The 12,185-nt window shown below is 51.2% G+C and overlaps 1 protein-coding gene and 1 long non-coding RNA gene across 7 annotated transcripts in view; both read left to right on the top strand.

Annotated features, from left to right (window-relative positions):
• LOC135184576 (uncharacterized) overlaps nucleotides 1–7,431 on the top strand; it is a 128,195-nt gene extending 120,764 nt beyond the window's left edge. The window contains exon 5 of the long non-coding RNA XR_010306099.1: nucleotides 7,359–7,431. This is a non-coding gene — a long non-coding RNA (uncharacterized LOC135184576). The remainder of the gene's footprint in view (nucleotides 1–7,358) is intronic.
• A 413-nt stretch (nucleotides 7,432–7,844) lies between these two features.
• The window catches only part of CBFB (core-binding factor subunit beta), a 58,107-nt gene continuing 53,766 nt past the window's right edge, over nucleotides 7,845–12,185 (top strand). For 2 of the 6 annotated variants that reach the window (XM_064160479.1, XM_064160481.1), the window contains exons 1-2: nucleotides 7,845–8,017; nucleotides 8,224–8,310. In XM_064160479.1, coding sequence (XP_064016549.1) covers nucleotides 7,940–8,017; nucleotides 8,224–8,310 — 165 coding nt within the window. In that variant the 5' untranslated portion in view covers nucleotides 7,845–7,939. The remainder of the gene's footprint in view (nucleotides 8,018–8,223; nucleotides 8,311–12,185) is intronic. The other 4 variants (XM_064160477.1, XM_064160478.1, XM_064160482.1 and 1 more) reach the window with 3 other exon arrangements.

Raw genomic sequence — 12,185 nt, 5'->3', positions numbered from 1 at the left:
AGCCTTTGAGACCTGCCCATCTGCAGGGACCTCAGCAGCTACAAGATTACAGGTCTTGTCCAGCCCTTTTATGCCTTGTTGTGCTTAGTGTTTTCTATGCCATCGATGTGGAAGGCTCTCAGCAGGCACTTCTGAAGGGGGTTTTAATGGATCAGGAGATGCCCTGCAATGACAGCAGGCTCAGAAGAAGCTATGCCTGAACAACATCCAGCTGAGTACCATTAGCCTTGTCCCTGTGCTGATAACAGCATCCTCAGAGCTAATTTCACAAAGGCAGCTTTCAAACACTTCCTTTTATGTCTGTAGGCTTGGGTGAGTCATGCCCTGTGCTCAGTTCAACTTTCTCCTCATTGCTTAACATCAGGGATAATGACAGTGCCTGGGCTCTTTGCATGGGGATCTCAAGATCTTCATCTGGGGATCTTCAGTCATTTGATAGGTGGGGGAATTGAGGAATGAGAGGGGAAGCAACAGGCCAAAAATCACCTAGCAGGCCACGGGCAAGGCAAGAAGAGGCATCAAGCCCTGTGCTCTGTTTGCCAGACTCTGCAGACTCTGAGTTCCCAGTGCTGCAAGTGGTAAAATGGGGAAAAAAAGGGAAAAGGGGGGCGTGGGGGGCTGTTAAAAGCTGCATAGTTCCATTGCCAAAACATGTACAGGTGCCACACGCTCCCAGACATGTCACCATCACTGTCCCAAATAACCACTGTGAGAGTCAAGAGGGAACCTGCTCTCTGAGTAGTTCATCACCGGAGGAATAATTGGTGCTGATGCTCCCAAGCTTCTGCTCACACTGGTTTCTGAAAAGCACCTGTGTTCTCCTGCAGGACTGACAGAGGGAGCCTGATTTTCAGCTCATTATGGCAGTGTGTTTCCCTAAGACAGTGTCCAGCTCAACAACCAGAGGCCACCTTCGACACATCAGGCTCCTGTGCCTGGCCTTATGCTGTACTTGCACAGCAGCACACCCCTGGGCTTTTTGCAGTGAGTTGCTGGTGTGCAAGTGTCAGAAGAGTGTGTCCTGGTGGATGTCCCAGGCTGGACAGGCCATGCTTTGGTGGATGAAGCCACGCATGTATGTTATTGTGAGGGTTTGGGTGTTACCTGCCCCCCCTACACTGAAGAAAATCACCCAGAGCAGACTCAGCAGCTGGAAATTAGAGAATGAAGCTATATTTTTACAGCTTAGCACAATGTACAAGCAGATATTTACAATATCTACAACTACACACAGAAATACACACGTTAAAAAGGCAATGCAGAAACACAGCAACCCTCCCAGAAAACTGAGTCCCCAGGAGGGGCTCCCAACCACCCTTCCACCTCCTTTCCACCCCTCTACCTTATCCCAGACTTTGCCTAATGTTCAAGGTGGGTTTGGAGAATTAGCCAGGGGGGTTAGGAAGCAGTCAGATTAGTCACACAGACAGCAGGTTAGAGAGAGTAGGGAGGCAGCCAAAAGCCAGAGAGCAACTCTGTTATCTGTATTTGTGTTCTTGGTTTCATACATCTCAGCAAGCCTATGAGTGAAGTAGACATCAGCACTGTTTCCTTTTCACAGCCTAGAATCTAATTCCCCTCACTAAAATATCCCAGCTCGGCTCAAACTAGCACAGTTATGGAAACAAAGGCTATTTCTTGTGACACACACTGGTTAACTGCCAGGGCTCCAAGCCAGAAATCACAGGATCACAGAAACATGCAGGTTGGCAAAGGCCCTCAGGATCACCAAGTCCAAGCCAGAACCCTATTCTGTAAGCATCACCCTAAACCATATCCCCAAGCACCACATCCAAATGACTTAAACACACCCAGGGTTGGTGACTCCACCACCTCCCTGGGCAGCACATTCCAGTGCCTGACCACTCTTGCTGGGAAAAAAATTGTTCCTAATATCCAGCCTAAACCTACCCAGTCACAGCTTGAGGCCATTCCCTCTTGTTCCATCACTATTCAGGATATCACTGTTTAGGAAGAAGTTTTTCACTATGAGGGTGGTAAGACCCTAGAACAGGTTGCCCAGGGAGGTGGTCAAAGCTCCATCTCTAGAGGTGTTCAAAGGCAGGATGGAGGAGGCTCTAGACAGCCTGATTTAGTGTGAGGTGTCCCCACCCACAGCAGGGGGATTGGAACTAGATGATCTTTGTGGTCCTTGCCAACCCTGACTGGTTCTATGATTCTGTTTACCTGTAAGAAGAGACCAGCACCAAGCTCTCCACAAACTCCTTTGAGGTAGCTGCAGACAGCCATGAGGTCTCCCCTCAGCCTCTTCCCTTTCAGACTAAACAGCCCAGGGTGTGCAGATTGCCCAGTGGGGGAAGGGTGGTCTTTGTCAGTTAGCCCTGCCCATAAAGACCCAGGCCTTTTGGTGCACTGTAGTAGTAACTCAGGTTGAAGCAGAGGTGTGATTGCAGCTCCTCCAGCACCACTGTAACCCGGGAGCTAACTGGGCAGGCTGGGACTGCTTCGGCATGGCACAGCTCTCTTGTGTCCTGCCTGAGTATGCCAACACCAAGGGCAGGCAGGAGTCTTGTGCTGATGAGGAAGAAGCCCATTTGGCTATTTCGAGTAGCACCTGCAGGCATCTTCTTTTGGGAGAAAGGCTCTGGCTTTGCTGTCTGTGCCTGCCTTGTAGCCTGGCTGAGAGAGAGGAGACATCAGAGGTGCTGCTTCCTCCCTCATACCTGCCGTGCTTAGCATTCTTCAGCTGGTAGGCAGCTTCCCACTCAGAATGCAAAACTAGACCATTTTGTTTTAACTGTTGTGGTGCTGCTCTTACCTCTCTTTGTGTGCTAGGTAAGATGTTTAGGTACCCACCTTGCATGCAGCCAAGTTCTGGAAGTTGTGTGCTGTTGTGTTTGGAGTCCCTACATCCACCTCCACGTAAAGCACTTCCACAGATGTGAACTGACTCCCATAGCTCATGGCCTTCTGCATTCCTGTGCCCCTCATTAGGATTGTTTTGGGAGTCTGAGGTACCACAGGATCTTTATGCTGATGTATGCAGGCTGCTCTGGAGGCGAGTTAGAACATTTCAGGATGGTTTCTGCACCTGACTGTGGGTCCATGAACTGATTTGTGATGCCCCATGTCACTGGTGGGATGGCTTCAATGAGGATGTTCTGGTAGTAAGGAAATAAAAGTCTAGGGAGAAAAATAAGTCAGTTTTATCCTTTCTCCTTGGATTTCATTGAACCCATGAGCACAGACCTTGCGTAAGTGGATTGCATTTCACACCTATGTGCATAATTATACCTTGCAGACAGTTTATTAATGGATCTATAATCACAGAGTAGCTTGTATGTACATAACACTAGTGTTTGATTATGCTGCAGCTGCCATAGATCAATGGATACCCAGGAGCCTGGCTCATTAATGTCTCACATGTGAGGAGCCTAGAGAACAACATCGCATCGGTGCCGTGCAGTGGTTCATCAAATACTGGTACCTGGGGGAGAGCAGAGGTGTTAAAGACACACTGGAGAGGCTTAGAGAAAGAACAGTGTATGCAGGACTTGGCACTTGAAGAAAGCAGCCTTTGTCAAAAACATCCCATCTGTAAATGTTTCAGTGGTGTTCTGTCTCAGTTACCTGCTTTAGGTCTTTTGGAATAGGGCCTGCTCTGAGAAATGGTTCTGAAAGCACAGTGCCTACAAGCCTATAGAATCACAGAATGGTTTGCATTGGGAGAGACCTTAAAGGTCATCTAGTTCCATGCCCCTGCCATGGGCAGGGACACCTGCTGCTTGACCGGGTTGCTCAAGGCCCCATCCAGCCTGGCCTCAAACACTTCCAAGCAGGGAGCATTTCTGGCTTGATTATCTCTGGTCTGTGAAGGCGACTTGCCCAGAGGCCTGATGCACAGCCTAAGCTCTGGGGGCAGATGAAGGACTTGCAGATCCCTAGGTGAGGCTGCAAACATTTGAACAGCCGAAAGGGCTGGCAGAGAGATCGCAGAGACACCTTTAGGAAGCAGCTGCATTTGGATATGCACAGGGAAGGAAGGTTCTAGCTGGGTTTGGTGTGCTGATGGTACAGTGCTAAAAGCAAAACTAGGTTTGGTGAGCTGCAGAATTCCCATGGGTTTGTATCTCACCTCCAACACGATAACCTCAGCTCTGCCTCTCATGTCCCCCAGCTACCACCTGCAGAGCTGCTTCTGATCTCTGTTGACTGTCTGGCCAGTGGCCAGCGACTCTGGCCAAGCAGAGTAAATAACCGTGGAAATTCTGCTGCAGCCTTTCTCACAGCAAAGACGTTAATTTGTCTGCCTCTCCCCTGCTGAACTCCTCTGTCTGTCAGAGCTCAATTGCCTTGTTAAATATTGGGGCTGCCTGAGACAGAGAGAGAGAGGAAAGATGGTCCAATTTTACAAGCCTTCCTCTGTGAGAAAACAGCCCCTAAAAGAATTGTTTCCTCCCAGTTTATCTGTCGCAAAGGAATTGGTTGCCTTCACTAAAGAGTTACTCTTCAGAGCAGAAGTTATTTGTGGCACAGCTTCGTGCAGAGAAGCTGGACAAATTCAACAGGAATGATGTGATACTCTGCCACCCTTTTCCACCTCAGCACCTTTCAGCTCTCTCCTGTTCCTGCACCAGACCAACCCAGGCAACAGACAGAGGCAGTGCTCGAACCATTGCAGACTTTCCGATAATATCGACTCGCTTTCTTTAAAACAAGCCCAAAAACCTTTGCAGTGCAGAAAGGAAACACCAAGACACTTAAAACAAAACAAAATAACTTTGCAGTGGAGGAAGGAAACTCCAGGAGGACAAAGGTTAGACAAAGAGCTGCGTGGAGTCAAATCTGATGCAGTTTCCAAGCTGCCGAAAAATACACACCAAGGTCAAAAACCCAAACTTGCTGGGTGGTTGTGTCTCCTGCTTCTTATTTTAGGGCTTTCCAACCACTCCTCTTGCTTTTGACCTTGGTCCCTTTTTTTTGTTGTTGTTGCAGATTGTTGTTTGGGAGAAAGCTCAGTCAGTTTGAGGGGGGTGAGGAGGTGGGAGCTGGGCGATGTACTAGCAAGAAGTGAAAGATGAGTGGAGGTTAAGAGAGCAGATTTCTACCTTATGAACTTGGCAGCTCTCCTGCAGGTCTGTGCTCTTGGTATTGATCACGTTGGGAGATGAATAGCAATATGGATTTTTTTTTTTTCCTCCTTTCTTCTTTTTAAATGTCTTATTTTGGGACCTTTAAATGGGCCTGACATTCAGGAGCATTTCACTTTAAGGCTTGATACAAATCTAAATGAATCAAGATAACAGATAACATTTTAATGTCTTCAATCTCAGCGTGTTTCCTCTTTATATTTGGCTATGGCTGAAGAAAGCTTTTAAAACAGTCCCTTTAATGCTTTTAACTTCTGAATTTATGCAGGGATCTGCCTTTCAGTAATGCTCCCAAACTGGGAAGGTTCAGCTTAAACAGAGTTACTGCCTAAGTTCGCAGCGTGCGTTGCACAGCTTTCAGGATACTGCCTACACTTAGCAAGAAGAAGTTGGGTTTCATTTTTTATGAAGTCTATACACAGTTATTTAGGAGATCCAGACACTTCCCTCCTTCTTTTTTTTTCCCTTTCTGACATTAATTTGCTCATACTTGATTCAGATCATGCCTTCTGGCTAACCTCGGTGTTGCCCTCTCCCAATTTGCATGACGACGTGTAAAGTGAAGATTGTAGTGCTGAGAGATTAGCAAACCTCCTGTCTCTATCAAGAGATCTAATGCACTCTAATAATTTTTCTGTTGGCAGTAGCTACCCTCATAGCCAGCTGGGGTTGTTTTTTTTTTTGGTGTGTGAAGCTTATCCTTACGATGCTCCAGAGCTGCTAAAAACCATAGAATCAACCAGGTTGGAAGAGACCTCCAAGCTCAGCCAGTCCAACCTAGCACCCAGCCCTAATCAACCAGACCATGGCACTAAGTGCCAGCCTAGCACCCAGCCCTGCCCAAGCAACCAGACCATGGCACTAAGTGCCAACCTAGCACCCAGCCCTAATCAACCAGACCATGGCACTAAATGCCAACCTAGCACCCAGCCCCATCCAATCAACCAGACCATGGCACTAAGTGCCAACCCAGCACCCAGACCTAGCCAATCAGCCAGACCATGGCACTAAGTGCCCCATCCAGGCTTTGCTTCAAAACTTCCAGGCACAGTGACTCCACCACCTCCCTGGGCAGCCCATTCCAATGCCAATCACTCTCTCTGACAACAACTTCCTAACAACATCCAGCCTAGACCTGCCCTGGCACAGCTTCACACTGTGTCCCCTTCTTCTGGTTCTGGTTGCCTAGCAGCAGAGCCCAACCCCACCTGGCTACAGCCTCCCTTCAGGGAGCTGCAGACAGCAATGAGCTCTGCCCTGAGCCTCCTCTGCTGCAGGCTGCACCCCCCCAGCTCCCTCAGCCTCTCCTCACAGGGCTGTGCTCCAGGCCCCTCCCCAGCCTTGCTGCCCTTCTCTCAACACCTTCCAGCACCTCAACATCTCTCTTGAATTGAGGGGCCCAGAACTGGACACAGCACTCAAGGGGTGGCCTGAACAGTGCTGAGCCCAGGGGTACAAGAACCTCCCTTGTCCTGCTGCCCACACTGCTCCTGAGCCAGCCCAGGATGCCATTGGCTCTCTGGCCACCTGGGCATACTGCTGGCTCCTGTTCAGCTACTGTCTACCAGCACCCCCAGGTACTTGGGGGATGCAGGCGTTGGAACAGGCACCCAGGGAGGTGGTGGCCTCACTGTCCCTGGAGGTGTTCAAGAAACGTGCTGGACTTTGGGACATGCTTTAGTGGTGTTGAGTTGCAGGTTGGACTGGATGATCTTGGAGGTCTCTTCCAATCAAACCAGCCCTGTTGTTGGTGTAGGAAAACAATACATGAAGGCATGTACGAAAAAATGGACTTGGGCACAGGTGCTGGTGTCCTGCTAAGCTCCTGGGTTGAACCAGCACCTGTCAAATGCCTGCTTGTTAAGAAGAATCGAGCGTTCAGGCTGCAGCTCGGGTGCTAAGCTTTCAGGCATGTACTTCTGAAGTGCTGGGGTTCTGGCTTTGGGTCCCAGGATTTCAGAGGCAAGCTTTGAAGCTTTGGGTGCTCGGCTCTCCCCAGGAGCAAGCCTCTTGCTTGTGGTCTGAGGAGGCACAGCGGCTGATAGAGCCCCGTTCCTTTGGCAGCCGTGGGGTACGATGCTGGGACCACCTTTCGGCCCTGCACAGCACCTCCCGGGTCGGGTCAGCTCCCGCCGGTCAGTGCAGGCGGCCGGTGGGACGCCAGCCCTCGCTGCCTCTGCCTCACCACTACCGGCCACGGCGCGGGGGGCGACACCACGCGGCCACCTCTGCCTTCTCTGCCCGCAGCAGGTGCAGGGGCTGGCCGGGACAGGCCGCCGAGTGCCCGCCGGGAGGGACAGCCGCCGGGAAGGGACAGCCGCCGCCGGGGCAGCGCGGAGACTGCTCCCTTCAAAGCAGGAAGCCGGAAACCAACGAGACAAGCGGCGTTAGCGAGGGGGGAGAAGCAAGAGGCAGCCACCCCGCACCCCGCAAGCCCTGCGAGGTAAGTCGGGCCCGGCTGCGGAGGTGGGGGCGTCGGGCGCCCACCGCCGCGGGGCCCTGCTGCCGCTTCCCGCCAGAGCGCAGGGGAGGGCGGCGAGGCGGGGAGCGGCGCGGCCCCGCGGCGCATGCGCGGCGGAGTTGTGAATGGTGCGGCTGTTCGGGCCGAGTTTACGAGCCGGGGAGGAAGTCGGAGGGGAGGGAGGGAGAGAGAGAGCGAGCGGGCGGGGAGGCGGGAGCGGGCGGCGGCGGCTGCTGCTCTGAGCGCCGCGGCGAGAGGAGGAGGAGGAGGAGGGAGGGGGGCGCCGGCGGCGGGGGCTAACAAAGGGCGAGGCGAGCGCTGGGGCTGGGACAGCGCGGGGCGGGCAGCCGGCGGCGGCCCCACCACCATGCCGCGGGTTGTCCCCGACCAGCGGAGCAAGTTCGAGAATGAGGAGTTCTTTAGGAAGCTGAGCCGCGAGTGCGAGGTGAGGCGGCGGAGAGGGCGCCCCACAGCCTCCCCTCACCTCCGCCGTGGGGAAAGTTTTCGGCGGAGGGGCCGGGGGGAGCCTCGCGCCCTGCCTGGCGTCAGCCGCGGCGAGGGACGGAGCCCGGCGAGGCGCAGTCAGTGCGCTCCGCTACCCCCTTATCGCCGGCGCTGGCCCCTCCTGATTGCGCGCCCTGTTCCCCGCAGATAAAATACACCGGCTTCAGGGACCGGCCCCACGAGGAGAGGCAGGCCCGCTTCCAGAACGCCTGCCGCGACGGCCGCTCCGAGATCGTAAGTGGCGCCGGGCTCCCCTCGGGGCCCGACGGGACCGGGCCGGGGCGGCCGCCGGCGCCTGTCCGCCGCGCACAGGGTGACGGCCGGGGCTGGGCAGCGCACCCGCCGCTTCCCCCCGTGCTTGTGAAAATCCGAAGTTTGAGGGAGGTTTCTGAGGGCAAAGGCTTGGGAGCAGCTAAGCTGGAACGCCGGGGTGCGGTGGGAGCGGGGTGCTGCGGGGCTCGGGCTGCGGAAAAGTTTTCCTCCGGGAGAAAAATTACATCTGCCGCCTTGCAGCCGCCGAGGGAAAGGCGGGTTGGGTTAAAAGGCAGCGCTGCCCTCCCTGCAGGAGCAAGGCTCCTCTCGCTAAAGCGCGTCAGCTCGCCGTGCCTTCGCTAGGACGGTAGCAAAGGAGGTCGGCTGGAGCGCAGGGTTACGGGGAGGTGGTGCAGGTCTCCCCTCGGAGCCGCCCGGCGCTGCGAGCTGGCTGCGCTCCGCGCCCGGGGCACGTGTTAGCGTTGTAGGCTGCTGATTTCAGTAGGCAACTTTTTTGTTTCTCCCCCCCCTCCCCGGAAATAGTAGCGTTCAGAAATGAGTAAGATCCTCCAGAAGACGCAGGCTTCAAGTCCTGAATGCGCCGTTTGGTGTATTCGCCAACTAAATCAAACGCTTTGACAATTCGGCTTTGAAACTCTGGGCTTCAGCCCGGTCGTGCTTCTCATTCATTAAGATTAGTTACAGACTACTCTCTCCTGAGCTGAGAAGTGAGGTGAAGCGTGGCTCGAAGTAGTCAAGAGCTGACCAGTTATTTCCTGGTTCGATTTCTGCTATATGTTCCTTTCAAAGGATCCGTATGAGAATGAAGTTCTTAACTCGTTATTGTTCTTAAAACGAAGAAGTAACCTCTCTTTCATTTACAGTGAAGCATGAGGTAGAATTCCACCCCTATAGAAAATAAACCCCTAGCTTGATTTGAGATCCCCCTTTTAATTTCAAGTGGTGTAGATATTACTAAGCAGCTCTCAACGAGATTATTCTCATGCCCGGTGAAAATGACACTTCTGCACCTCCAAACAAATACAACTGAGCAGCTGTTACTGCAGCTGACTTGTTCATTTGCATTTGAACAAGGTAGACACTCCAAGTGCATGGTCGTCTTTTACTGAGTAACTTTATTCGAACCTTGCTTCTTACCTGTGGTCTTAGAACCTATAATGTTGTTTTGTGAGAGGCCCTTTCTGGTTGCTCTCTTAATTTTATTGGGGGTTTGATGTATTTTTCTTCTCTGCGTTCGTTTTTCGCTGTGCTTGTTTTGCTTCCTTGGAGAAGTCACCAGGGAGACAATAGGTAGGTAAGGGAGTGTAGTTTGCTAGAGTTAGAAGTTCCTGAACAGGTGAAAGTGCAGAGCGTACCCGAGCCCTGCCCTAAGAACTAAAGGACGTGATGGTTGGCAGCTTCACAGGCTGCGTTGGAAAGGTAGTTTATTTCACTGTCGTTTCACCTTTTTACCTCTGAGCCTTTCTCTGCCAGAACTTCATCCCATGGAAGCAAGCAGGCAGTGATACCTGCCCTGTGTGTTTGGTTTTTCTTCTACTTAATTACAAAACAGCCTCTGAATTTTCTTGCTGGGGAACATCTGGTTTTGGTTTGTGAGCCGGGCACAAGTCATCAGGTTGATTTAGAAGTGGAGTGTGTGTAATGACTGATGTTAAAACAACAACAACAAAAGAGCTAGCAATTGACTGGGTTTTTTTTTTTCAGCCTTGAATGTTTTTCCAGGCATCAAGGATTTAGTCTTTATCTCCAAAGGAAGCCTTCCAAAAAGATCTTACATGTTTTTAAGCAGGCAAAAAAACCCAAACCCCTACCCCAGAGAGCAGCTTAGGGATTTGGTGTAGAACCAGCAGTGGGGTTTTGATTAGTTCTGCCAAATAGCTCTGGATTAAACAAAATAATTACCTTTATAACTGAGAAGGTAGCTGCATAGGCAGGGTAAGGTTTGGAGTTTGCTGGCATTGCTTTGATAGCTTGCAGATAACTTCAGAGCTTCAGTTGGTGTTGGGAGTACTCTTCAGTGCCTGGGTTTTTTGGAAGGTTCCTGCATTCATGGTGTGTGCCTGGGGGTCAGGTCACCTCTGCTGCTGCTTGATCAGGTTTTTGGTGAAATTGGAGGCGTTTTAGGTTGAGCTTTTCCTGCATTCATGGTGTGTGCCTGGGGGTCAGGTCACCTCTGTTGGCACCCGATCAGGTTTTTGGTGAAATTGGAGGCGTTTTAGGTTGAGCTTTTCCTGCATTCATGGTGTGTGCCTGGGGGTCAGGTCACCTCTGTTGCTGCTTGATCAGGTTTTTGGTGAAATTGGAGGCGTTTTAGGTTGAGCTTTTCCTGCATTCATGGTGTGTGCCTGGGGGTCAGGTCACCTCTGTTGCCACCCGATCAGGTTGTTGGTGAAATTGGAGGCGTTTTAGGTTGAGCTTTAAAATGCTGTGGATAGAAAAATGTAAGTTTTGTTTTGACTCTCAAGTTGAGTGGTGTGAATTTTATTTTGGGTTTGTGTTTTGTGTTTACTTTTTACAATCTGCTTGTTCATGGAAGGAAATTGCTGGGCCCAGCGTAGCCTTGCGTGGTTCCCACTGAGTCCTTCCTCAAGTTTTTCGGTGTTCAGCTGCGATTTTTGGCTTGAGTATTTTAATTGGAAGGTTTAAAGGGAGGCTTCAGAAATCAGGGGATGAATCTGTCCAGCTTTTTCTTTTTAATCACTGCTGGTTCAAATGTTGCCTGTGTGCTTCTGTGGGGATTTTGTACTTTCATTTTCTTCTTTTCTCTTGTATTTTTTTTCCCTGTGGCTCTCCCGCACAAATCGTGAGGTGGAAGCAAGGAGATGTGGCCACCTCACTGGCTCACTTGGTTTCCCCAGGAAGCAAGTATAGAGTGCTTCTGTCCCAGTCTCCTTGAGATCTGCAAGAGACTGGAGTGATCTGAAGGGCTGCAGTGCTCTCTTGGTTCACGCTCCGAGATCTCTCTCTTTGTGTTTGGTTTAAGCTTCTGAACAAAGGAGTACGAAAGGTACTTGCTAAAGGTGCTCAGAGGTGAGGTTCTTGATCAGACTACATGGAGATGGCTTTTGAGTCAAAAACATTTGGAGATGGGTGCAGGTGTTTTTTTGATTGAGAGTCACTTGGAAAAGAAAAGGGATCATAAGGACTTAGCCAGCCTGATAGTGGTGGTTTGCAGCCCTCCTGTTTTTGGTACCTCCTGATTGTGTGAAGTGTTGCTTCTTGATGAAGCTTCTGTTACAGTGATAGAGATGTTTGCTTCTGCTTACTGTGGGGAGGACAAATACTCCTATGCCTACCCTCCTACTGTTGGTAGGAGCCAGTGCTTCCATCGTAATGACACAGGAGATGTGCCTGACAGGCTGGGGGAATAGAAGTAAATAATTAAAGGAACCTGCTTTTAGGGGTAGTGTGTGGCACAGAACCTGATTGCAGAGCATTAGCATCACCTGGGGGAGGTCAAGACAAAAGCACTTCTGCTTTCAAAAGGGGAGATATTAATCCTGTGGCAGCATTGCAGTGCACCACCAGCACTGTCTTAAAGAACAGAGCCTGTCACAGGTAGCAGTGCAGTGAGGCTCCCAAGTTGCTGAATTTGGGGCTGCTTGGGAAAAATGCTGCTTGTAAGGAAACAACAACTCTTCCAGAGTAGTGTTTGTACTGCTTTTAAGGCACTCTACACTCTGGATTTACCTAAGTGATGGTGGTCATCAATGTGGTGATTTGATTGCAGCAGATTCTGTTTAACCCTGGGCTTTGAAGAGTGGAGTTTTCGTTTGGGGAGCACGGTGGAGTATTTTTGCGTGCTTGTGGAGGGCACTGGTGTACCAGGGAAAGGT

The sequence above is a fragment of the Pogoniulus pusillus genome, chromosome 20 (genome assembly GCF_015220805.1).
Source record: "Pogoniulus pusillus isolate bPogPus1 chromosome 20, bPogPus1.pri, whole genome shotgun sequence".
Classification (NCBI taxonomy): Eukaryota; Metazoa; Chordata; class Aves; order Piciformes; family Lybiidae; genus Pogoniulus; species Pogoniulus pusillus.
The sequence above is the reverse complement of the archived record's forward strand: the minus strand, read 5'-3'. Positions and strand labels throughout refer to the sequence as shown.